Genomic DNA, 27,793 nt, shown 5'->3' with positions numbered 1-27,793 from the left:
TTGCCCGGAGGAGAAGTGGGAAACCACGGAAAACCAATTCCAGGATGGCTGAGGAGGGAATCAAACCCGCCTCTACTCAGTTGACCTCCAGAGGCTGAGTGGACCCCGTTCCAGCCCTCGTACCACTTTTCAAATTTCGTGGCAGAGCCGGGAGTTTAGTATTTAGCCCACCTTTCCCTTACTGTTTTAAACAGATGAAGACAGAAAGCAGACACAATGGATAGGAAAAAATTAGGTCTCAAGTGGGAAGAAAAAGTAATACCTTATCGCTTTCTAGCTATGATCATAAACGCTCATTTCTCAAGAGCAGATCTTGGCTTTTTAAAGGGTTGTGAAAAGAAGGAATGGTTGCGACGTTGCGTGAGTATCTGTCATCAACATAAAGGTGCTCAAATACGTCAGCCACATGTCGGTAGATTTACCGACACGTAAAAGAACTCCTTTGGGACTAAATTCCGGCACTTTGGTGTCTTCGAAAACCGTAAAAACAATAACTTTGCTATTAATCAAATTTAATGAAAATAAAAGTAGTGCAGCTCTTATTTCAAAACGTAGGCCTACTAAGACTGACCCTCTCCCACTGATCGCCTTTGCCGAAGTGATCCGGTGGAATAATAAAACCAAATATCTGGGAGTTACCCTAGACAGAGGACGCATCTTCAAACATTATATGAATTCAATTTCGGCCGAAGCGAACAGACGCTTATTCTTCTCCTCATGAAAGCCGACCAAGGCCTTAATCTAGAAAACAGACTCACGCTGTACAGTACAAGACCTCCCTTAGACCAATTCTCGAGTATGCCAATACGGTCTGGGGAATGGTAACCAAATCCCACCTGGATAAGACGCAGCCCATAAAAAATCGTGCGCTGCGTCTTATATCTCAGGTGCACACTGGTTAGAATTGATTCGTGACATCCATCAATCCCTCAAGATTAGCACCAGAATCAAGAAGACGTCCCGGAAATTCTACTCTGTACTAATCCACAAACCCAACACCCTCATCTGCACTTTGGGAAATTACCAAATCCTTTTTTTTTTTGCTAGGGGCTTTACGTCGCACCGACACAGATAGGTCTTATGGCGACGATGGGATGGGAAAGGCCTAGGAGTTGGAAGGAAGCGGCCGTGGCCTTAATTAAGGTACAGCCCCAGCATTTGCCTGGTGTGAAAATGGGAAACCACGGAAAACCATCTTCAGGGCTGCCGATAGTGGGATTCGAACCTACTATCTCCCGGATGCAAGCTCACAGCCGCACGCCTCTATGCGCACAGCCAACTCGCCCGGTGACCAAATCCTTGGCCTTCACTATAAGCGTCCCAAGGTCATCTTAGATTAGTCACCCCCAAAAGGGTGCAGGTCATATTTTGACCAGTCCGATTCCGTTTTAACAGATTCTCATCCTCTCACACCAACGCAGCTCAGTAGACTGTATTCTGAAATAGCACCCAAGATCTAATTCCGGTCGGAGGGCAAAAATCCTCATCAGATTCAGCGAGCCCGAATTCTGTTTGAGGCATGGTGGCCAGTATTCGAATCGCCGTCAACCTCGGCGGTGAAACGGGTAACGCTATTAGCTGACGTCTTCGGAGACCCGGGTTCGATTCCCAATCAGGAGGGCTGATATGTGGTTAAAAAGGCACACACAACTAACCTCCTTTGGGAACAACAACAACAAATGGACCGCTAATTCATACTTAACAGCGGATATGTTGATAAGAAGGAAGCAATACCATTTACTGTTGTTTGTCACATCTATTATAGTAACTAACACGTCATAAAACTGATAAGATAATGCTCCTCGTGATTAAATTAATCACATCCGGAACATCTTATTCACGATTTGCTCTAGGGGGTTTACACTCACGTGATGATTTTAAAAAAAATATTATTTGGCTTTAGATCAGTTACAGGCCAAACAGCCACCTGGATATTACAGTACGCTGGTTTGAACTTTACAATTCAATACAAGTCATTGTCACAATGTGAAATATACATACATATAAAAGACATAGATGTTGCGCATCATTACATTAAAATCACATACATTTCCATTGAAAATCAATCAAATTTGTAGATAACTTGTTGTTAAATAGTTTCCAATAATAGTATACACTTTTTTTTTTTTTTGGTCGCCAGTAGTGTATTTACACACGTTGGTAACTGTTGCTTAGCGTGAAGCAGAGCTGTAATAAACACATTTTGCTGTTGGTGGTAATACACTCACGTGATGATGATCATCATCATCATCATCTGTTTACCCTCCAGGTTCGGCTTTTCCCTCGGACTCGGCGAGGGATCCCACCTCTACTGCCTCAAGGGCAGTGTCCTGGAGCTTCAGACTCTTGGTCGGGGGATACAACTGGGGAGTATGACCAGTACCTCGCCCAGGCGGCCTCACCTGCTATGCTGAACAGGGGCCTTGTGGAGGGATGGGAAGATTGGAAGGGATAGACAAGGAAGAGGGAAGGAGGCGGCCGTGGCCTTATGTTAGGTACCATCCCGGCATTCGCCTGGAGGAGAAGTGGGAAACCACGGAAAACCACTTCCAGGATGGCTGAGGTGGGAATCGAACCCACCTCTACTCAGTTGACCTCCCGAGGCTGAGTGGACCCCGTTCCAGCCCTCATACCACTTTTCAAATTTCGTGGCAGAGCCGGGAATCGAACCCGGGCCTCCGGGGGTGGCAGCTAATCACGCTAACCACTACACCACAGAGGCGGACTCACGTGATGATAAAACACATAAAGGAATCCTGCATCTCGAGATTTAATAGAGCCACGTAAAAGCTAATAAGACTCGTTTTTATTTTTCCAACTTTCACACGGTGAGAAGAAAAGAATACGCCAATGATGATGGCAGGTTTCTCGCACAACCAGTCTAAGGTAACACGCTAATAGGCCAATACTTCGTTAGTTTCAATATACTAGCAATAATCTTGTCGGAAAATGAGAAATGTAAAACATATTGTGGAAACTCAAATTTACGATCTACTTCAATGTAAGGGAGTTAAAGAATGGGTAGACTCGATGTAAATAAGATCATTAAGGTCTGTATATTAATAACTACGGCAACATTTTCTCACTGTTATCTGTTTCATGAGTTGCTATTAAATAAAATGCCATACCTTATGCTAATTTTACTGTAGGCTTCGTCAAACTCGGAAACCTCCAGTTGAAGACAAAGTTTATTTTAAAAATTAGTTATCTAGAACAGTAGAGTACAACTGTGTTCGGCGTTCAGGCCAACTTGTAGCTTCGGATATGTTTGAAGGCAGGAGTAAAATTTCATCATCATCATCATCATCTGTTTACCCTCCAGGTTCGGTTTTTCCCTCAGACTTAGCGAGGGATCCCACCTCTACCGCCTCAAGGGCAGTGTCCTGGAGCTTCAGACTCTTGGTCGGGGGATACAACTGGGGAGTATGACCAGTACCTCGCCCAGGCGGCCTCACCTGCTATGCTGAACAGGGCCTTGTGGAGGGATGGGAAAATTGGAAGGGATAGGCAAGGAAGAGGGAAGGAAGCGGCCGTGGCCTTAAGTTAGGTACCATTCCGGCATTCGCCTGGAGGAGAAGTGGGAAACCACGGAAAACCACTTCCAGGATGGGTGAGGTGGGAATCGAACCCACCTCTACTCAATTGACCTCCCAAGGCTGAGTGGACCCCGTTCCAGCTCTCGTACCACTTTTCAAATTTCGTGGCAGAGCCGGGAATCGAACCCGGGCCTCCGAGGGTGGCAGCTAATCACCCTAACCACTACACCACAGAGGCGGACGAGTAAAATTTACTATTTAATATTTAATATTTTTCAGTTTGAAACTCATATTCGTTTATATACTGACGAAATTAGTATGCATGCTACGATTAAAACTGATATAGGCTACATTTCTGATAACGCCTTCTACCCCTTCTACGAGCTCACGGTGGATAATAATAGCACCGCTAATTGAGGAGAGTGGAAATAAGATGATGAATCATATTGACCTTCGGTTACTACCAAGCTGCCTGTTCATGCTTAGTGAGGGTATTATATCTGATATAAAACCTTAGTTCTTTCTTTATTCTTTTTTATTTTTTATTTTATTAAGTTAATTTAGAGTCACTTTAACCCTATTATTCTTTCTTAATCCGTTTACTCTGCATGGGAAGAGTGGAAGGGATAGATACGGTAGAGGGGAGGAAGCGGCCATAACGGTATTTGCCTGGAGGAGAAGTGGGAAACCACGGAAAACCACTCTACACAGTTGACCTCCAGAGGCTGAGTGGACCCCAATCCAGCCCTTGTACCACTGTTCAAATACTGTTCAAATTTCGTGGCAGAGCTGGGAGTCGAACCCGAGCGTCCGAGGGTGGCAGCTTATCACACTAACCACTACACCAGAGGGGTAACTTCCTCTTAAGCGGATTAATATATATATATGGACAGGAAATGGTCTGAGGACCGCCATTTACACTGACTGAAATTTCGGCTTTGTATGTTTTTCTCGCCGCCTCTGTGGTGTAGTGGTTAGCGTGATTAGCTGCCACCCCCGGAGGCCCGGGTTCGATTCCCGGCTCTGCCACGAAATTTGAAAAGTGGTACGAGGGCTGGAACGGGGTCCACTCAGCCTCGGGAGGTCAACTGAGTAGAGGTGAGTTCGATTCCCACCTCAACCATCCTGGAAGTGGTTTTCCGTGGTTTCCCACTTCTCCTCCAGGCGAATGCCGGGATGGTACCTAACTTAAGGCCACGGCCGCTTCCTTCCCTCTTCCTTGCATATCCCTTCCAATCTTCCCATCCCTCCACAAGGCCCCTGTTCAGCATAGCAGGTGAGGCCGCCTGGGCGAGGTACTGGTCATACTCCCCAGTTGTATCCCCGACCAAGAGTCTGAAGCTCCAGGACACTGCCCTTGAGGCGGTAGAGGTGGGATCCCTCGCTAAGTCTGAGGGAAAAACCGAACCTGGAGGGTAAATAGATGATGATGTTTTTTCTCTCTTCTGATAACGGAAAACCCGTCACACTTATTTTACCAAACTTCACATTTAGAGTCCGCAAATTAGAATAGGTTTCAGAATGCATGAGATTTTGAGCAACACCCAGTAAACCGAGAACTTATGCCAGTAAACTTTTCTACAATTAGGAGATACGAATAGTGTCAACTTAAACCGAAACATTTTCATTTGCATGCATGTCTTCGATAACTGAGTCGAGTAGCCACGGATATTAACGCGCTACAGCTAGGGAGCCATGCTCTGCATTCAGGAGACGTGTGGGTTCGAACCCCACCATCAGCTGTTCTGAGAATGGTTATCTTTATGGCTTCTCATTTCCACTTTCGGGCAAATACCAGGAGAGTTCCAATTCATAGGCCACAACCAATTCCTTCCACCCAGTTTCATTCTCCAGCATTCAATTCATCTTCATTAGCTCCTCAACTTAAGTGGCGTCAGGAAGGGTATCCGGACGTAAAACATGTCATGTAAGTTTATCTCACCTCATCCCCGACTCCTTATTAAGGAACAGGACTAAAGGACTAAAATGGGTCGGTATTTTATGCGTGTCGACCAAGTCCAGCGGGATGTTACGGGAGCGTGTAGGCCTGCTCAGAAGCAGCCACCAAGCGTGTCGACCGTCCCAGCGGGATGTTACGGGAGCATGTAGGCCTGCTCAGAACCAGCCACCAAGCGTGTCGACCGTCCCAGCGGGATGTTACGGGAGCGTGTAGGCCTGCTCAGAAGCAGCCACCAAGCGTGTCGACCGTCCCAGCGGGATGTTACGGGAGCGTGTAGGCCTGCTCAGAAGCAGCCACCAAGCGTGTCGACCGTCCCAGCGGGATGTTATGGAAGCGTGTAGGCCTGCTCAGAAGCAACCACCAACATCCGTGTTTCAAATTTATACGCCTTTTCGTCCGGCTCTATGGTGTGCTGGTCTTTGGTCACAGGGGTCCCCAGTTCGATTCCCGGCAGGGTCTGGAATTTTAACCGTAATTGGTTGATTTCGCAGGGACGGGGGCTGGGTGTATATGTTGTCTTAATCAGCATTTCATCCTCATCACGACGCGCAGGTTACCTACGGGAGTCAAATCGAAAGACCCGCATCTGGCGAGCCGAACTTATACTCGGACACTCCCGGCACTAAAAGCCATACGGCATTTCTTTCTTTTTTTTTTTTTTTTTTCATATGCGTTTTCATCATATTGGAAATATTTCGAGTTACAGAGATGTCTATGCGATTATATTCTGACAGTCAAGAGCTTAGAGTACATTTCTGTTCCAGAGGTATAGAATAAGTTAACTATTAAAATGTTAGATCGGATATTAAATCTCCTCAGTCTTTGTGATACCTAGAAAAAAAAAGGAAAAAAAACTAATCTTGGTTGAGAATCAGTGAATGCCAAAAATAAACTTGCTCGAATGTCTGAGAGCAAGCCTGTAAGAGAGAACCGATGGAGTGAACCGAAGCAGCGTCGTCTAGAGCCCGAAGTGCTCCTCAGTGGAGCTGAGCGGGAGGCGTGACAGGATTAGGAAGAGTCTGGCAGAGCCTGTGAAAACCAACAAGAGCTGCATAGCCTACAACGAGCTAAAAAGTCCTCTTTCTAGCTCTAGAAAGGCAACTCAGACCCAATGGCATTCTACACCCCGGACAGCTGAAAGTGATGATAAGTTGACGAAACTAGCCTCAGCCTCTGAGAGTGAATCTAAGTAAGGAACAGATTGCCGACAAGTGCCTCGAAGTGTTGAATATGGAAAACCTCGTCAACAGTGCCTTCAGGCTGATCAAATGCGTTGCACCCAATCAAGAGGCTCCCAAAGGGATCAAAAAACACAGAATTAACTGGAGTTTTAAAATAAGATCTGTACATTCATTTTACTTTTCTGCCACAAAATTGATTTTGCAAGGCTGGTGCAAAAGAACAATTACATTCAGTAACCTAGTGTCAGGCTCCATGGCTAAATGGTTACCGTGCTGACCTCTGGTTACAGGGGTACCTGGTTCGATTCCCGACAGGATCGGGAATTTTAACCATCATTTGGTTAATTTCGCTGGCACGGGGGCTGGGTGTATGTGCCGTTTTCATCATCATTTCATCCTCATCACGACGCGCAAGTCGCCTGCGGACGCCAAATCAAAAGACCTGTTCCTGGCGAGCCGAACTTTTCCTCGGACACTCCCGGCACTAAAAGCCATTTCATTTCAGTTAGTTAGTATTTTAACCACCGCTATCACCACCACCACCACCACCACAACAACAGCAGCAGCAGCAGCAGCAGCAGCAGCAGCAGCAGCAGCAACAACAACAACAACAACAACATCCGGCCGTAAAACTGGACCAGATCCACACTTATGCCATACATCATACCTGCGATCTCACGAGGGCCTAATATTTCATAAACCGATTTATAAAGAAATTCGTTTGGAATCAAATTACCATTGATCTCCCTCTGTGCAAAACGTGGAATTTGTACCGGCCGTCACAATGCTCTGCTTACACATCATTGCACAATCAAGCAGTACTAAAGAACGCGTGTATGTGCGTTCATCGCTTCTTTCTACGTTTTATCCGTTGTAGGTGTAATTTCGATAAGTAGTTTTTAGGTTAAGTACCTGCTTGTATCTCAGCTTCACTCAATACTCGTCTCATACATTTTCCCGACAAAACCAATAGGCTACTTATCGTAAAAAGTAAATGTTTTAGTCCCTCAGTTCACTGATTTTCGGAATAATTATATAGGCCTCCTACATCTCCAAAAAGTAATTAATGAACCGATATTATTTCAAATACAAGTTCCTATCGTCTGGTTCCTTGCTTCAACGGTCGGCTGCGAGGCTTTCGATTCAGAGGGTACCGGGTTCAATTCCCGGCCAGGTAGGAGATTTTATCTACGTCTGATTAATTTACCTGGCTCCGATGAAGGACATTCCTCTTAACACACGTCACACGCAACATGTCACACGATCAACAACCACAGAAACGCACGTCAGGAAGAACCAGCTCCTAATGTGTGACACACATCCCACAGAGAACAACGAGTGTCAGAGGAAAAATATTATGTCAAGACTGTTGGGTTCACTGATCTTCACAACACAAACTATTCTGAAGCTGAAGACGCTGAAGCTGAACCTGCTAAAAGAGGAGAAGTTCTAGATCAGTCTGTACTGAAGTTCATGCAAGATCTGGAATTAAACATGAACAAACGCGTTGGAATCTGTTTTGAATACGTCTGACATGTGAAGTGCAGTAACAGAGGTACAAAAGGTGACATCAAATGGTACCAGTGGCATAAGCAGGATCGACCGATATTGAGTTCGCAGTACCGGTACACTACAGCATTTGCAGGAATGGTAAGTTCAGATTACAACATAAAATCCAACTATAGAGGTTTCTTAGAAAATAGATTCAAGACATCTGTTGGTTTTACAATTATTTCTGTGAATATTCTTCTTCTTTATCTGTTTACCCTCCAGGGTCGGTTTCTCCCTCGGAGTCAGAGAGGGATCCCACCTATACCGCCTCAAGGGCAATGTCCTGTAGCTTCAGACTCTGGGTCGGGGATACACCTGGAGAGAATGACCAGTACCTCGCCCAGGTGGCCTCACCTGTTTTGCTGAAAAGGAGTCTTGCGGGGGGATGGGAAGATTGGAAGGGATAGACAAGGAAGGGGGAAGGAAGCGGTCGTGGCCTTAAGTTAGGTACCATCCCGGCATTTGGTCGGAGAAGTGGGAAAACGGAAAACCACTTCGAGGATTGCTGAGGTGGAAATCGAACCCCCTTCCCGCCCGACTTCCCGACTCCGTTGCAGTCCTCGTACCACTTTTCGAATTTCGTGGCAGAGCCGGGAATCGATCCCAGGTCTCCAGGAGTGGCAGCTAATCGCACTAACCACTACAGCACAGAGATGGACTTAGTATTTATTTTAGTATTTTTCTCGTTGTCCGAAATTTGAAAAGTGGTACGAGGGCTGGAACGGGGTCAACTCAGCCTCGGGAGGTCAACTGAGTAGAGGTGGGTTCGATTCCCACCTCAGCCATCCTGGAAGTGGTTTTCCGTGGTTTCCCACTTCTCCTCCAGGCGAATGCCGGGATGGTACCTAACTTAAGGCCACGGCCGCTTCCTTCCCTCTTCCTTGCCTATCCCTTCCAATCTTCCCATCCCTCCACAAGGCCCCTGTTCACCATAGCAGGTGAGGCCGCCTGGGCGAGGTACTGGTCATACTCCCCAGTTGTATCCCCAGACCAATAGTCTGAAGCTCCAGGACACCGCCCTTGAGGCGGTAGAGGTGGGATCCCTCGCTAAGTCCGAGAGAAAAACCGAACCTGGAGGGTAAACAGATGATGATGATGATGATGATGATTTTTCTCGTTTAGTGGTTCGAAATGTAATGCACATTATCAGGTAAGAAAAAGGAGTACGGTATTTTTTATTCCCCCCCCCCCCTAAAGTTGTGTAATAATACGGTATTTCGCTGTTACATTAAAAAGGGAAATCCAGGGAAGGAGCGTAGCCCTATTTCACTAACAGGTGCGCAGCCCCCCCAAACTCCCGCCCCAAGACAAATCCTTGATCAGTCCCTGAATAGCATCAAGGGGTCTGTTCAATGCCTAACGTCATCATCCGACAGACGAATCACTATCAACAGCGTCATGTTCCCTCACTCCATATGAACACTGCGGAGAGATTTGTAACTGAATCCAGACTTTTGACACGCAATCTAGTGATTAGAAATGGTATACTATCACCTCTGCTAGACTGCCGGCCAACATTTTCATGGTTAACATTTTCGACCAACAGGACTCAGACTCGCACTCGAACCGGCTAACCACGTTACCGATATCAGACAATATTATGACGCCGTAACGATCACGGCCATCAGACGACGTGTGAAAATTCAAGGAGTAATAATAACAGATTTTCAATGTCCCTCGTTCTCGCGAGTTCTATCAAACACTAAATACAGTAAAAGGTGAGAGAGGGGGGAAAAGGGTTTGACATACTTGCTTATCAATCAGTATTGATTGATACACCGAAAGAATATACCAGTCCCATACAGTCGCATGCACTTGACTTTATATGTGCCTAGGTAGTACATTGCTTCCTCGCCGGGGGCGTAGCTCAGATGGTAGAGCGCTCGCTTAGCATGCGAGAGGTACCGGGATCGATACCCGGCGCCTCCAGTTATTTTTAATGGTAGTTTATTCAACGGCGCGAAAGCTTCGCATTAGAACATCCATTTATGAACAACAAAATTCTCGAATAGCGCAATTCATTTGCTTTAAAATAATTATTCATTGTCATAATGAAAGCGATTTCTTCACGCTAGTGTCTTGTATAGTGTAGCCAATATCGTCTGCAAACTTCGGATTCTGAGTGATTCGTACAGCTTTCTAAGTGCACTGGAGTGTAAGGGTTTCATTTTTAATGTTTTTACAGTTTGCTTTAGGTCGCGCCGACACAGATAGGTCTTATGGCGACGATGGGGCAGAAAAGGGCTAGGAGCAGAAAGGAAGCGACCGAGACCTTAATATTATAATAATGTTATTATGTTACCTCCCACTAAGGTTTCCGGAGACGCCGAGGTTCCAGAATTTAGTCTCGCAGGAGTTCTTTTACGTACCAGTAAATCTACCGACACGAGGTTGACGTATTTGAGCACCTTCAAATACCACGGGACTGAGCCAGAATCGAACCTGCCAAGTTGGGGTCAGAAGGCCAGCGCCTCAACCGTCTGAGCCACTCAGCAGGTACAGTCCCAGTATATGTCTGGTGTGGAAATGGGAAACCACGGAAATCTATCTTGAGAGCTATAGACCATGGGGTTCAAACTCACTATCTCCCGCTTTCAGGAACGTAACTTAACTACTCGCGTACGAAGATAGCTTACGTGAGAATTCTGAAACAGCACATTCGTTTTAGTAGGCTTATTGCATATTTTTTCCGCAGTCTGAGTTAGCACGATAATTTACTTCTTTACATAGCCTCCACATGTATCAGCCTACGACTAACAATTAATTTGTCTCTAATTTGCATATTATCCGATAAAACATGCGTCAGAAAGACGAAACATTCTTTCAGGTAAACTAAATGGGTATTTTCGTAGGAAAATTAATTCAGAATCTTGAATGCATGCTCATCATTTTACTGATCTCACCGCACAACAGATGGTACAGAACATACGTAACCTTTACAAACATTCATAAAGGTCAACGATAAATTATCAGAGTGGAAAACAATAAACACAGGAGTAAGACAGGGTTGCGGTATTTACCCTCTCCTGCTCATAATCTATATGAATGCTCTCATACGAGAATGTAGAGAAAAAAGACATGGTTCCATTCGCATGAACAGAAATCTACAGCTGGACATAATATTATTTGCAAATGACTTAGTGCTGGTCGCCACCTCAGAAGATGATTTACAGCATTCAATCTATAACCTAAACCTGTATGTATGTTCAGTCTTCAGCCTTAAGGCTGGTTGGATCCTCAACAGCTCTGCCATCAGCTGTCAAAGATGGCCTAGGCATCACTGAAGAGGCGTACTAGGGAAATGAGGAGTGATGTAGTTTCCCGTTGCTTTCCTCGCCGAGCCAGAAGTTGCTATTACATATCAGTCTGCCAAGCCCACTGTCATGCATGCACCAACCGACCCTATGAGCAACATTTTCACACCATTCATAGCAGGGACTGGCTGCAGAAGGAATGGCATTACTAGCATCGCTCATACCTCAGTCACTTTCATATTGTCAAAGCCAAGGATAAGACAGAGACAGATCAATGAAAGAAACAAAATTGCTCTAGCCCATACCAGAAGACATAGTGCACTGTAAACACTAGGTCCTGCCAGCAAAGGCATAACCTAAACCTAGTCCCAGAAAAGTACTCATTGGAAGTATCCCCTGAGAAAACTAAGATAATGGCTTTCTGTGGCAAGGAACCAGTAAGAAGCAAGATCTGCTAAAATAATATTTTGGAAAGAGTAAATGATTTTAAATACCTCGGCTACAAACTGTCTTTCTTTGAAGAACTGGACATACCCGAGAAAATCTCCAAATTCAACAGATGTTTGCGAATCATCAATAAAGTTTTTAAACCATCATTAGTTCAAAAACACACTCGTACAAGAATCTACAAAACCTTGGCAAGACCTGTAGTTTGCTATGGAAGGAAGTGAAGCGTGAACCCTGAGGAAATGCGATGAGATAGAAGAATAACTACAGCTGAAATGAAATACATGCGGCGAACAGCAAGAGTCACGAAGTGGGAACACACAGGAAATACAGAAGTGCTGAATGATCTTAAAAGCAGACCTGTATTGGAATACATACCACAGAAATTGGCTAGAATACCTAAACAGGATGGACAGAAACAGGGTCCCCAAAGCAGTCATAAACTACTGCCCCGATGGGAAGAGATTTCTGGGACACCCCAGGAGGAGATGGCGTGAAAATGCAAATATTTTGTATAGTTCTTCTATAGGACTAATACATGAAAGGATGATGAAAGGATGATGATGATGATGATGATGATGATGATGATGATGATGATATAACAATAATAATTTCGTGTGACTATTGCCTGCTGCAGCCCTTGTTAGGCAGACCCCCCGTCGAGGGTAGGCGGCATCTCTAGTGTATAGGAAAGTGCGTGATTTTGTGGTGTTGTGTATAAACTGCAGCAATGTTAAGGAGAGTACAGGCGCTCAGTTGCGGTAATTAAGATTAAAATCCCCGACCAGCCTGGGAATCGAACTCGGTGCCCTCTGAACCGAATGCAACTACGCTGCCCATTCAACCAATCCCTTTGTTTTTCTCGGATAAAGCGTGCGCCAAGACACAGAAAAGCTTTTTTTTTTTTCACTAGAACTCTGCTAGGAAGAAAATGTTTATGAACTGTTTTTTTATATAAATTGAATTCTAAGTAGATTTTGCTTATATATATTACATTTGGTGGTAAGAAAATATCCAACCTACGTTATGCAGACGATACTGCACTAATTGCCACTGGTAAGAGGAAAATGACTGGGATCATTTCGCTCAGTGCTCATCTTTAATAAAACTAACAGAAAATGCAGCGTATTCACTTTTGAGGATTCCCGACACACAATACCTACGACTTGCTCTACTCTTTTTTAGATTATCTGCTCCCTTGATAATCTTGAAGAAATAAGATTTCTGGAGGTGAAATATTTGCTGAATTTGGTTGGGAGATTCCCATGATTAACCTGTACATACGAGCAAACTCACAAACTTTCTCTCTTTATTATATTACAGTTCAGATTACGTTTCCTAGCCGAGGTGGTAAAGCCATGCTCGATTCACCCGGAAGGACGTAGGTTCGATTGCCCGACAGGGAGTCGAAAATTTTAAGAATCGATATTTCCGCTTTCGGAAGTGCACATGGCCCTGAGACTCGTCCAGCCTACACCAAGAATGAGTACCGGGTTAATTCCTGGGGGGCAAAGGCAGCCAGGCATAGAGGTAACCACAAAGTCTGGAGGTTACGGATAGTGGAAGCCTTTACCTTCCACCCCTCTAAGGACCTTCAGATCACGTTTGGTGATAAAAAAAGTAAATAATGATTGCTGATAGAGCCGAGAAATTAGTCAACACAGACATCTTCAAGGAATTGAAGAACGTCTCCAACCTTGGTTCAGTAATTTCCAGTTCAGGTAGCTGTGCTCCTGAGATTAAGAGAGTAACACCCATGGCCAAAAAATTCCATGACGAATTTGTCACATTTATGGCAGGTTCCCTCTACCCTGTTACTTCTGAAAATGAGAATAGTATCTAGTATGGTATTTTCACTTTTCCTCTATTGAACCGATACGTGGCCTCTTCGTGCTACAGACCTGAAGAAAATCGATCCTTCTGAAATGTGGAGCTGGCGAAGAATTTTACGCATACCTCGGACAGCATTCCCATTATAAACCCCTCAACCAGAGAATCATATTAACATCAATATGCAAACAAAGAGTTTTACAGTTCTTTGTAGACACAATGTGACGTGGAAATGGCAGCATAGAAAATCGTTTTTACAAGTTGTTTTACGTCTGCTTTACACAGATAGGTCTTATGGCGACGATGGGACAGGAAAGGAGTAGTAGTGGGAAGGAAGCGGCCGTGGCCGTAATTAAGGTACAACCACAGCATGTGTGTAGTGTGAAAATAGAAAACCACGGAAACCATATTCCGCCACTACGGCATTCCTTAACATAGTTTACACCAGGCAAATGCCGGGGCTGTACCTGAATTAAGGCCGCAGCCGCTTCCTTCCCATTCCTAAGCCTTTCCTATCCCATCGTCGCCATAAGACCTATCTGTGTCGGTGCGACGTAAAACAAATTGTCAAAAAAAAAAAAAAAACATAGTTTACATTAGCAGATACAAAATGATTAGCATCGGAAGATATTTAAGGTCTCCCACTCTGGGGTCCATTTCGGCACTTTCACTTTTATAGGGTCTTATTTCATGACTATCATTATATATTCGGCTTGCAGACACTCATCGGTTCATAATCAAAGATGAACTCTTCAGACTTAACGAACATTTGAGTTTCATATCGGTGAAGGTTACTATTTCGCGACCACTAGTACAATTATTCAAGGCGTTATGTTCAGTCCGTTCACAAATTAATAATAATAATAATAATAATAATAATAATAATAATAATAATAATAATAATAATAATAATAATAATAATAATAATAACCGTGCCCGGTCAGCTTGCGTGGGGGTCTAGCTCTGAACTGAGTAGGAGTTAGGCATAACTCTATGTAAGACACTGGGGTGGGGGCCCTCAACCCCGACACGGCGCGTCCCAATGGCTGATAGGGAAAGTTCCTGTAGATATGCAGGACAGGTGCGAATAAGGCATAGCCAAATAAGCACCCGCGGATCAACTGAGGGAACAAGGAAAATGGTCAACGGCCTCGATGGCATAAGAGGATTCATCCCGATGGCGGAGAGGGCGGAAGAACTGACTGAAATCCACTTCGCGTCTGACTTACAGCAAGCGGCAAAGTGGTCAGCGTCTGTTCACCAGAGGTGCGGCTGGAAATGTATGTTCTGGAACTATCCACTCCAGTCCTATGAAACTGGACTACGGTCCAATACTTGGATAATCAAGTACCATGATGCGTGGCAGAAAACAAATTTGTACCCCAGGTGGTAACCAATCCACTGCTGACATTAGCAGCACAACCAGACTATCGGATTCTGGGGAGTCTGGCTGGACACGCAAACAGAGGGAGTCGGAGACCTCTGGCCAACTTCGCCCAAACAGCAAAACATTTTTCGGAACACTGAACATAAATTCTCTCTTGCGGGCAGGGAAGTTGTACGAACTAGAGCAAACCCTAAATGATAAAAAAACAGAAATACTGGCACTCCAAGAAACGAGGCTGACTGACGAACACGCAATGGATTTCGGGAACTACAGACTCATCAAAAGTAAAACAGACAAACGGATTCTCAAAAACACACCCCATTTAGGAGTTGCATTTGCAGTCAAGAAGAGCATACTTAACTCAGTAATAGGTGTGAAATGTGTAAACAATAGGCTAATGACAATCACCCTAAAGTGTGCAAACAAATCATACACACTGATCAATGCACATATGCCAGTCAATGAAGACAATAAAACAGATCGCGAGAAGGTAGACAAATCCTGGGAAATACTAGAAGAAACAGCATCAAAAATTCCTCAAAACCACGTCAAAATTCTGTTAGGAGATTTCAACGCTCAGCTAGGCAAGGAAAGGAAATACAGGAAAACAGTTGGAAAATTCCCAGCACATAAATGGACGAACCAAAATGGACGGAGATTAGTCGAATTCTGCAGGGCATTCAACCTTAAAGTCATGTCGACTCACTTCAGGAAGAAACCTTCTAAACAAATGACATGGAGGTCACCCAACTCCCTCTTGGGCGAGTTTCAAATTGACCACGTGGCAATTTCGTACCCAAACCACAGAGAAATTATGAATGTCCAAGTAAGGAAGGGTGCAAACATAGACTCAGACCACTATCTGACAAGAGTCAAACTACAGTTGATACCCCAAAGGTTCAGAAGAAGGAAGCAAATAATTCCGAAATTTGATACCAGTCAGATCCAGCCATCTCTCACCGAAGAATTAGAGAAAAAGCAGTCCAACAATTGGCAGCAACTCAAGACCAAACTAATTGAAACAGCACAAACACTGATTCCTCTGCAGAAAAGAAAAAAACACCCTTGGTGGAACGCAGACTGTGAACAAGCCATCCAATCCCGGCAGAATGCATACAATAAGTGGAACAGCAAAAAGACCGATAAGAATCACAAAATGTTTTTGGCAGTCAGGAAAGAGGCAGCGAAATTAATCCGACAGACCAAAAGGAAATTCGAGAAAGATCAACTACTGGAAATTGAAAAGGACTTCGAAAAAAACCACACACGAAATTTCTACAAGAACTTCAAAACAAAGCTAACAGGGTATCAGCCACAAAACCTTTGCTTTAAGAAAGTAAATGGGCAATTTGCACTGAACAATCAAGAAAACTGCACCGAACTTGCAAGGTATTTTGAAGAACTGCTTAACTGCCCAGAGCCAACACAAAGATTTCCACCGCAGGAACCTGACTTCACAAACCCAAATTCAGTACCACCGGATGAAGAAGAAATTACCAGACAGATAAAACGACTTAAAATGAATAAAGCTGCAGGTGAGGATGGGATCATAGCAGAAATTCTCAAATCAGCAGGCCCAAATACTATAAAAGAATTCACCGGTATCATCCAAGAGATTTGGGAAACAGAACAAATTCCAGAAGATTGGAAAAGTGCACTAATTCATCCTTTACATAAGAAAGGAGACAGAACAGATGTAAATAACTACAGAGGAATCTCATTGGTATCTGTTGCCTACAAAATTTTATCTCAGTGCCTTCTCGATAGAGCCCAACAGCAACTAGAACCAAAAATTGGAGAATATCAAGCAGGTTTCAGACCAGGCCGTTCATGTCCAGAGCAAATTTTGAACCTGAAGTTAATCCTAAGGCATCAGAGAATTTGTAGCAAAAATGTAGTTTGTACTTTTGTTGATTTCAAAAAGGCCTATGATTCAGTTGATCGTCAATCACTGTTTCAGATATTAAAAGAACAGGGTCTAGACCGGAAAACACTCGCAATTGTAAAAGAGACATTGACAGACACAAAATCTAAGGTTAAATTCATGGGGGAAATCTCAGACCCTTTTCCGATCAAAACAGGAGTAAGACAGGGAGATGGGCTCTCTCCACTACTCTTCAACTGCGTCCTTGAAAAGGTAATACAGGAATGGCGCAAACAGAAGTCTGCCCTCAAGATTGACCAACCAATCACTCTTGGTAGGGGCAAATTAGCAGTAGACTGCCTGGCATTTGCGGACGATCTGGCAATCTTAACTCGTGACGTTTCAACAGCCATAAACCAGATCGAACTCCTGAAAGAAACAGCGGAAAAAGTCGGCCTCCAAATATCGTTTGAAAAAACTGAATACATGACCTGCAGCAAAGAAGCCCCTAAATTCATGGAGACAAAATATGGCAAAATAAAACGGGTCCAGCAATTCAAATATCTCGGTGAAATAATTCAGGAGAATGGAATGGAAACAAAAGCCAATGAAGTTAGATGCCAAAAAATGGAAACTGCGTATAGACTCACCCAAAATATCTATAACAAAAAGTGTCTCTCCAAGCATGCTAAACTAAGACACTATAATACAGTTATAAAACCAGAATGCCTCTATGGATCAGAGACACTAATTTTGAACAGGAAAACTGATCTAGAAAATATTCAGAAAAAGGAACGCAAGATCATTAGAAAAATTTTAGGCCCAAAACTCGTAGATGAACAGTACCGCCTTAGAGGGAAACAGGAAATCAAACAATTTTCTAACATTCACAGCGACATCAGAAAACGCAGATTAAGATTCTTTGGACATATAAAAAGGATGAACCCAGATAGACTTACCAAGCAAATAGTTGAATTTTATGAAAACCGAAGTAAAGCTGAAACGGACACAATAAAATGGATTGGCGAAATTAAAACAGATCTCAAACTGGCAGGAATTACACCTGAAGACATCCATAGCCGGGTTATCTTCAGAACCAAAGTTCATAAGTGGCAAGTTGACCAAGAGGAAAAACCAAAGAAGAAGACCGGAACAACATGGTCTCAAGAGAGAAAAGAAGCACACAGCAAACGAATGAAGGAAGTGTGGGCACAAAGAAAGGCAAATGCCTGTCTCTAAGTACTTTGCGTAGTCCTAATGGGCTCATTCACAATATATATATATAATAATAAAGCACCATGAGAAGATGATATAGCAGCTGAAATGTGAAAAATAGGTGGTGATAGCCTAGCTCAGTAATTTCACACCATTATTGAAGATAACTGGATTAGAGAAAAGGTGGCGAGTGGAAGAGTGCATTAATACATCCCTTGCATAAGAAAGGGGATAAAACTGATGCCAATAACTACAGAGAGATATCACTGTTACCAGTTACCTTAAAAATTCTCACCAAAGCACTGTTCACAAGACTTGAGAAGCAAATAGACCACCTAATAGGTGAATATCAGTCAGGTTTCAGAAAAGGAAGATCATGTGTAAAGCAAATTTTTAATCTCAAAACCACCTTATAAATACGTAAAACTAGACAAACTGTGACAGATTTTGTAGATTTCAAAGAAAAACATATGATTTATTAGATACACAAACACTTTTTGATGTCCTGGAAGAATTTAGAGTAGATAAGGAAACAAGAAATTTGATCAGACAGACACTGACTGACACTACCTCGAAAGTTTAGCTCAGGTGAAATTTCTGAACCTTTTGATATTAAGACAGGGGTCAGACAGGAGATGGCTTATCTCCATTATTGTTCAAACTTGTGGTAGAGAAAGTAGTCCGAACCTGAGAAAAGGAAACAAAAGGGATTAATATCGGCAAGGTAGATAAAGATAAAATTCATATAAAATTTTACCTTCGCAGATGATCTGCTAATTCGTTCTAACAATAGGAAAGAAGCTGGAAAATCTTCATGCAATCGCATCTCATATACGAAAACCTAATACATGGAACGATCTCCTCGATACTTGGATAAACAGCCTCTGGTAACTCAATCTGGCAAAATCCCTCAGGTAAAGGATTTTAAATGCTTGGGGAAATCATCCAACCATCCCGATTAAAGCATGAAGCAAACAAAGAGAAAATTTCTAAATTACAAAAGGCCTACAGGATCGCATTGAACAGGTACAACAAAAATCCGATATCTCGCAACGCTAAAACACTATAAGACGTTGATTAAGCCTGAAGCATTATAAGCATCAGAAACCTTGATAATTGGAGGCAGATCACTAAATCATTGGCCCAGCATGCATAGTAGTGTGGATGAAAATAAGGTCCCCGGAGTTATACCAGCATTCTGATTAAATATTAGACACTATAAGACGATTGAAAGTTTATGGCCATATTAAAAAAATAGACAATGAAAGACTTACTAAAAGGATATTTTGGCCTTTGCTGACAAGATGTGTTTACAGTGCACCATGTATTCTGGTATGGGCTAGAATAAAATTGTTACTTTCATTGACCTGTCTCAGTCTCATCCTTGGCTTTGACAATATGAAAGTGGCTGAGGTATGAGTGACGCTAGTAATGCCATTCCTTATGCAGCCAGTCCCTGCTAAGGTTCGGTTGGTGCACGCATTTCAGTGGGCTTGGCAGACTGATGTGCAATAGCAACTTCTGGCGCAGTGAGAAAAGCAACGGGAAACTACTTCACTCCTCATTTCCCTAGTACGCCTCTTCAGTGACACCTAGGCCATCTATGACAGCTAATGATGAATCTGTTGAGGATCCAACCAGCCTTCGGGCTGATTACCCAACATACATATAAAAGATATTTAATTGTGCCTCCTCACTAAAGGTCAATAATAGGTTAATTGTAGAATCAAAATTGAAAAGTACCTTCAAGACATCAACATAACAAGTGAAATTATATGGGACAGGCATAGCTTTAGAATGTTGGTGAACAAAATAATTTTACTGAAAAATCCAACATGAGAAACAACCCCACATGGAAGGAAGAGTGGAAGAAAATTCATAGCGACAGGATGAAGAAATTCCAGGAAGAGTAGAAAGCAAATTCATCTGCTAAATAAGTTCAATCGCACTCCTTAGTTGGGCACAACGTTGTGAAAAATGAACATAATAATAATAATAATAATAATAATAATAATAATAATAATAATAATAATAATAATAATTAATAATAATAAACTTTGTTTTATATCTCGCTAATTATACGCCGGAAATATTTTTCCGAAGGATGTATTTTACGTATTCGAATAACTGCTGAACGTACTTAGAGGGCCACACCGATTTAAATGGTCACGTTTATGAGGTTCACCACTTACTGAAATACAAACTTACAATCAGTGAGCAAAGTGTGAACAATTTATTTTGGTAAATGGTTTTGTAAAATGAGACTGAAAGTATGGCTTTGAGTTACGAGAAAATAAACGGGCTTTCGATGTGGTCCATGATCAGTTCTCACATGAGAACTTAAGTCCTCTGTTATCGTTATTTCTTTTCTTCTCCATCTCTTGAAAACTTTGACATTTTGTATCAATCTTCTGAAAGTTGGTCCGTCTTATTTTATCTTCTGTTATCCCGATAGCTGCGATATATTTATTTATTCCTCGGGTCCACTGGTCGCCATTTTTGCTCTTATAAACATGACTGAAAATTCGTTTGATAAGTGACCTGTTATCCACCTTCATAAAGTGACCAAAGAACCTCATTCTGTTCTTTCTGATCGTGTCCGATATCCATTCGTTTTCTTCGTCTTTGTATAGCTCTTGATTCCTCCTACGCCTTAAACTCTCCTTTCTCCATTTGCAACGGTCGTAAATTTGCCTTTCCTTTTTCTCTTCTATTCCTCCTCTTTTCATGAGCATACATTATGTAGCGCAGAGGCTCTTTGGTTTAACTATATTACATTAGGCCTATTTGATTTTTGTTTTGTTTCAGAAATTCGTTTTACTGTAGTTATCCTTAGTAGGTTATCAGTTTCAATTTTCTCGCTCATGATTGGTTTGTTTCTTCGTCAAGCCTATTGATCTGGATTACTTCACCTAGGTAGTCAGTTTAATACCGTAATTGTTATTTACGTATTTAATCCGTCCATCCTCCAGGGTGGTTTTCTCATGGCTGGAATCAGTGAGGGATCCGACCTCTACGCCTCAAGGGCAGTGTCCTCGAGCGTGAGACATTTAGCCCGGGATACAACTTGGGAGGAGGAACAGTACCTCACCACGCGGCCTCGCCTGCTATACTGAACAGGATTCTTGTGCGAGATGGGACTGGAAGGAATAGACAAGGAACAGGGAAGGAAGCGGTTGCGGGAAGCCATGGAAAACCACTTCAAGGACGGCTCAAGTGGGAATCGAACCCCTCGACTCAGTTGACCTCCCGAGGCTGAGCAGACCCCGTTCCAGCCGTCGTACCACTTTTCAAAAATAATCACACTAACCACTACTTTATTTTCACTGTCAACTTCTTTTACCACGGAAAACCATTTCAAGATGGCCGATGGGGAATTCGAACCCACCTATTTCCCAGGTACAGAACTAGCAGCCATAGCTGGCCGTGCCGCAGCGCATTGAGTTAACCTGTATGGTCGGTGCTGTACCGTAATTAAGACCACGATCGCTTCCTTCCCAATTCTATCTCATGGTTGCCATAAGACCTGTCTGTATCGGTGTGAAGCAAAAATAATAAAAAGGCATAATGGGTGAAATTGTGCGGGCTAGGAATAGGAATAAAGCGGCCGTGACCTTTAGAAAGCATTTGCCTGAAGTTGAAATGAGGAAACCACGGAAAACAATTTCAAGATGGCCGAGGAGGAATTCAAACCCATCTATTTCCCAAATACAGAACTAGCAGCCATATCTGGCCGTGCCGTAGCATACTGAGTTTACCTGTACGGTCGGAACTGGTAAACCCATTGTACTGTACTGAAAATGAAATGGCGTATGGCTTTTAGTGCCGGGAGTGTCCGAGGACATGTTCGGCTCGCCAGGTGCAGGTCTTTCGATTTGACACCCGTAGGCGACCTGCGCGTCGTGATGAGGATGAAATGATTATGAAGACGACACATAGGGCCTACACCCAGCCCCAGTGCCAGTGAAATTAACCAATGATGGTTAAAATTCCCGACCCTGCCGGGAGTCGAACCCGGGACCCCTGTGACCAAAGGCCAGCACGCTAACCATTTAGCCATGGAGCCGGACTGTACACGTACTGCCCCTCAAATACATAATCGCAGCAAATATCTTTCATTCGCCTCATTCAGTATGTCCGAACTTACGCTCGCACGTTTGCTCCAAACTTTAGTCTCTGAATAAGGTGGCCATGTGGCTTGGCTTACGTAGCTGTGAGCTTGCACTCGGGAGATATTGTGTTCGAACCCCACTTTCAGCAGCACTTAGGCCCTAAGGTGGTTTCCCGTGATTTCCTATTTTCACACCAGGCAAATGCTGGTGCTGTACCTTTAAGACCACGGTCGCTTCCTTCACAATTCCAGCCCTTTTTTATCTCATCGTTGCCGTAAGACCTGTCTGTGTCGGTATGAAACAAAGAGAATTTTAAAAAAGCATAGTAGAAACTTCGCTCTTCGCTCGTAACCCCAGTCGACCTGGCTACTGTCATGTGTGTTATCTCCAGCATTCTTCGCAATAGGCCTACATACCCCTACAGGCTGCCAGCATTGCAGTGTCGTAGGAACATTTTCAAATGCGTAAAAATCTAGTCTTTTTCTATCAAATGTAAATTAAGTTATGTGGAATTTCTACATTGTAGACAATTTACTTTTAATTAAAACATACCAAACTGGCAGAAAATATCAATAGCGGGCTATCTCTAATTGTTACGCACGGTATAATAATAATAGTAATAATAATAATAATAATAATAATAATAATAATAATAATAGTTCATTTTCTCATATTCATATGGGATCACAGTAGCGCCAAGTCTCTTCAGGAGACGTAAGACCTGATACGCTTCCTGTTATTACACGCTAGTTATAGGGAATAATTCAGTGGACGTCGAACCGAGGACACTCCGATTGAGAGCTGAATGGCTATACCACTACGCTAGTGCGTACTTAATAATAATAATAATAATAATAATAATAATAATAATAATAATAATAATAATAATAATGGGGCTGGTGACCTTGATGTTAGGCCCCTTTAAACAACAAGCATCATCATCATCAATAATAATAATAATAATAATAATAATAATAATAGTTCTACATCCCAATAACTACTTTTACAGCTTTTGGAGACGCCGAGGTGGTGGAATTTTGTCCCACAGGAGTTCTTTGACTTGCTGGTAATCTACCCAGGATGACGTATTTGAGGCGCTTCAATTAATTTCGGGATGAACCTAATCTGAACCCGCCTACTTGGGCTCACAAATCCAGCTCTCTACCTTTAATAATAATAATAATAATAATAATAATAATAATAATAATAATAATAATAATAATAATAATAATAATAATTTAAACATGTCTGTGCAAAAGATGAAAGTTTTGACACACTAGGTTTTTTTAAATTAAAACATCTTCGTACATAATCAATTAATCGAACAAGTAGACTATCTAATTGTAACACCTAGAGTGTTGATATGATATAATATGACAGAAAATGTACATATTTTTTGAGATTAATTTAGGAATTTCTGTAGCCTGATAAAGAGAACTTTAAAGAATTTTAAGAACGAAAACATAAATTAAGATTTACAAATCCCTAGCTATCCCAAAACTTCTGTTTAAATGTGAAGTAATTATAAACAAGGATAGGCAAAAAATATAGACAAATTAAATTAGATAGGATCTATTGAAAATTACACTAAATTAGACCTCTACAAAGCAAGCAAATATCAGGCACGATCAGGGAGTCAACCCCATTTTATGAATTACTGACCGAGCTCGATAGCTGCAGTCGCTTAAGTGCGGCCAGTATGTTAACCAGTATTCGGGAGATAGTGGGTTCGAACCCCACTGTCGGCAGCCCTGAAGATGGTTTTCCGTGGTTTAATATTTTCACACCAGGCAAATGCTGGGACTGTGCCTTAATTAAGGCCACGGCCGCTTCCTTCCCATTCCTAGCCCTTTCCTGTCCCATCGTCGCCAAAAGACCTATCTGCGTCGGTGCGACGTAAAGCAACTTGCAAAAAAAAAAAAAAAAAAAAAAAGAATTATTGAGAAAACAAACACAACTGGTAGGAATATCTTTAGCTTACAGAATGTCCGATAGTAGTATCTATAAGCTAGTTAGTTCCTTAAATTCAGACTAGAGAGAAAGACTGGTCCGGCTCCTTGGCCTGGGGTTCAGGTTCAGAGAACCCCGGGCCGAGGATTTTAAATGCGTAAGTTTAATTACTCTAACTCGGGGACTAGTTTTGTGTTCGTACAAACAACACACCACTGACCACAACAGAAATGCGCAATAGTGGACAGGGGTGACGTCAGGGGCGGCAGGTGATCCAGTCGTAAAACTGGGGCAAATCCACAAGTGCCGAGCCCAATCAGTTGGGAAAAAGGCAAGGAAGAATAAACAAACTATAGTGGATTTAGTACTGTTTTACTGCTGGAAGCCCTTCCAGACGTCAGTCCTATATGAGGGATGTATTCACTATTGCGTACTTCTGTGGTTGGTGTAGGTGTGTTATGTGTAAATGAAGATGTATATTAAGATGATGACAAATACACAGTTGCTGAGCAAACAAGACTAAAATCCCTAAACCGGCCGGGAAGCGAACTCAAGGCCTTCTGATCATTCAGCCAAGAAGCCAGATTATTATTATTATTATTATTATTATTATTATTATTATTATTATTATTATTCAATTGGCTTTACGTCGCACCGACTCACATGTCTTACGGTGACGACGGGATAGGAAAAGGCTAGAGGTGGGAAGGGAGCGGCTGTTGCCTTAAGCCCCAGCATTTGCCTGGTGTGAAAATGGGAAAACACGGAAAACCATCTTCAGGGCTGCCGACAGTGGAGTAACTCACTATCTCCCGAATGCAAGCTCAGAGCTGCGCACCCCTAACAGCATGGCCGACTCGGTCGGTATTATTATTATTATTATTATTATTATTATTATTATTATTATTTTCGTGGTCCTTTCTTCCGACTAGTATTGATTCATGCCCCTCCGAATTCATGCATATATATATTTATTATGCCTAATATTCTATCATCTTAATAGTTTTCATACCAATGAACACAAATAATTTTGCATTTCCTGTCATTATTTCAACTTGAACCTAATAATAATAATAATAATAATAATAATAATAATAATAATAATAATAATAATAATAATAATAATAATAAGTCAAAATAATCATCACACATCACGCACTCAACACAAAGGGTAACTTCGATACCAGTTGTACAGAAATGTCAAGAATAAATAAATAAATAAATAAATAAATAAATAAATAAATAAATAAATAAATAAATAAATAAACAAATAAATAAATAAATCAATCAATAAATAAATAAATAAATAAATAATACTTCTTAATCATTATTTTTGCGTGGAATTGTGCTAATGCACCAGGCATAAAGTCTGTGAGCTAAGATGATCAACTGGTTAAATGGAAATCTCCTATTCATTTGTAAACCTGCTCTCATGAGGGGATTTTATCAGAAACGTTTCCCCAATAAGGCGATTTTGAGAGTACAAGGTGAATTGTACGGCACAATTCTTCATGAAAGAAAGATTACATTTAAGTTTTATATTCAATTAATTTTCTGAAATTTGCTGAAATTAATCTCCGCTGTAACGTCCAAAGATGTTTAGTTCAAATCCCGACACTGGCGGTGTCTATTTATTTCCCAGGGTTGTCTCACACAAACTCTCCAGTGGAAAATGTTAAAGGAGAACATTACCTAGATTCCCTGACATAGGTCTGAATTCCTTTGTGGAAAATATCAAGGGAGAACATTATTTTGTGATCTCTTAAATCTATAGGCCTGCCACGCTAACCACATGGCAATTACTGTTGCACAAACAACTAGGCTATAGACCTTGCAATAATGTCAGAAATCGGACGATCTCTACATAAACAGGTACTGTAGATCTATACGGATGACTCAATCTAAATTTATTTTTCAAAATATTTCAGAAATAAATGTTAGCTCCAAGCAAGCAGACCTTGTCTGATTCAAGCAGACGTCATAAAGACGGTACCTAAAGTGACCACCGAAAATGGTGTTAAAAAAGTGGTATTGTAAATCTGGGCAAAATGTATAATTGCACTGCGAACTTCTTCATTAATCCCAGCAAAAAATATCTAAAACCTTCGATGCTCTTAGATGATTCAGACTAAAGAAATACTCGTCTTGGAGAAAAGCAAAATGAGACACAATCCAAGTTTCTTTTTTGCATCTTCTTCAGGTTAAGATCAAATAAGAACAGCTATGAAATAAATATTAAATATTAAAAATACAGATCCAAGTAACTTCAATATTTGAAGTGTGATAACTTACCCGTCTCTTCGGGGTCTCCTTCCAGCTCCCCTTCGTCGCAGTGCAACACTTGGTATAAGAAGTCGATGTACCTGGCCGCGAGTTTGAGTGTCTGAATTTTGGACAGCTTATCTGAAGGCAGTGTGGGGATGATCTTCCTCAAAGAGGCAAAGGCCTCATTAAGGCTCTGGGTCCTCTGACGCTCCCGAACGTTCGCCATTACCCTCTGGCTCTGGAGTTCCTCCAACGACTGAGACTTCCTGCGCACTTTGCTGCTCAAATGTTTCCCCGACACCTCACAACCCTCCTGCTGCCCCATGTCAAACGGATGCTTCCGTTTTCTACTCCCACCTTTGATGACTGATTCATCCGCGTCATCAGAGTCAATCATTTTTGATGATGTAGGCTGTTGTAACTTACCGTCGTGTCGATGATGTTTTTCTTGATGGTACGGTAGTGGATTGAGTAAGTAACTGCTAGCTGAGGGGTGCTGACAATGGGCGTTGAAGTGAGAACTGAACATGAAAGGCTGTTTCGCACTGGAATGGTTTTCCAGGGAGTGATTTGGTCTGCTCAGATCTATTAGCCGAGATGAGGGATCTGATAGTGTATATGACGTAGATGACGGATAATCATACCGAGATGGTGACGAGGAAGCAGAAGATACATTTCGGATTACGTTATTTTCAAGATTTTGTCCGTGATATTGCATTTTGTTACGCAGGTTGTTAGAGTTTATTGTTGCTGAACTGTTACACGTGGTCATAGACAGCATATTATGATCACCACTGTCTAAACCTTCACAGCTGATACCTTGATCTTCGATTTTGATTAAATGCATTTGAAATGTTCATAACACGTCAACCAGTGAGTAACAGGTTACGCAGATTAAGTTCTGCAGAGGCACACACCAAACTACAAACACACGGCAGGACAACTCGTCAACTGACAGACACTGCTCAAGCGAAATAATTTTAAAGGCAGTGACACCACCAAGAAAATAATCCAGCGTAGCGTTTCTATTGGCCTATGATTCAGTCAAGATCCACCTTCCGTGAGCGACTGTAGGCCGTAAGAACCGGACCTCTCTGTGTTGTAACTGCTCTTCTCACAGGCGGTGCCTTTGGGGAGAGGAATGGTATGAAGAAGGGTGGGGAGGGAGGGGGCGGGGCTCAGTGTCAGACAAGGCAAGGGGAGAGGAAGCTAGGCGCAGAAGCTTTCCCGCCTTACGTTAC

At 42.4% G+C, this 27,793-nt stretch overlaps 1 protein-coding gene and 1 non-coding gene across 2 annotated transcripts in view; one reads left to right on the top strand and one right to left on the bottom strand.

Annotated features, from left to right (window-relative positions):
• LOC136875623 (uncharacterized) overlaps positions 1–27,586 on the bottom strand; it is a 91,293-nt gene extending 63,707 nt beyond the window's left edge. Inside the window, exon 1 of the mRNA XM_067149161.2 lies at positions 26,580–27,586. Within this exon, the coding sequence (XP_067005262.2) occupies positions 26,580–27,399 (820 nt within the window). The 5' untranslated portion in view covers positions 27,400–27,586. The remainder of the gene's footprint in view (positions 1–26,579) is intronic.
• TRNAA-AGC (transfer RNA alanine (anticodon AGC)) lies at positions 10,085–10,157 on the top strand. The gene has a single exon. It is a non-coding gene; the product is annotated as a tRNA-Ala (tRNA).
• Positions 27,587–27,793: the final 207 nt, after the last annotated feature.

The sequence above is a fragment of the Anabrus simplex genome, chromosome 6 (genome assembly GCF_040414725.1).
Source record: "Anabrus simplex isolate iqAnaSimp1 chromosome 6, ASM4041472v1, whole genome shotgun sequence".
Lineage (NCBI taxonomy): Eukaryota > Metazoa > Arthropoda > Insecta > Orthoptera > Tettigoniidae > Anabrus > Anabrus simplex.
Note: the sequence above shows the minus strand (reverse complement) of the source record. Positions and strands in the feature narration are given on the sequence as shown.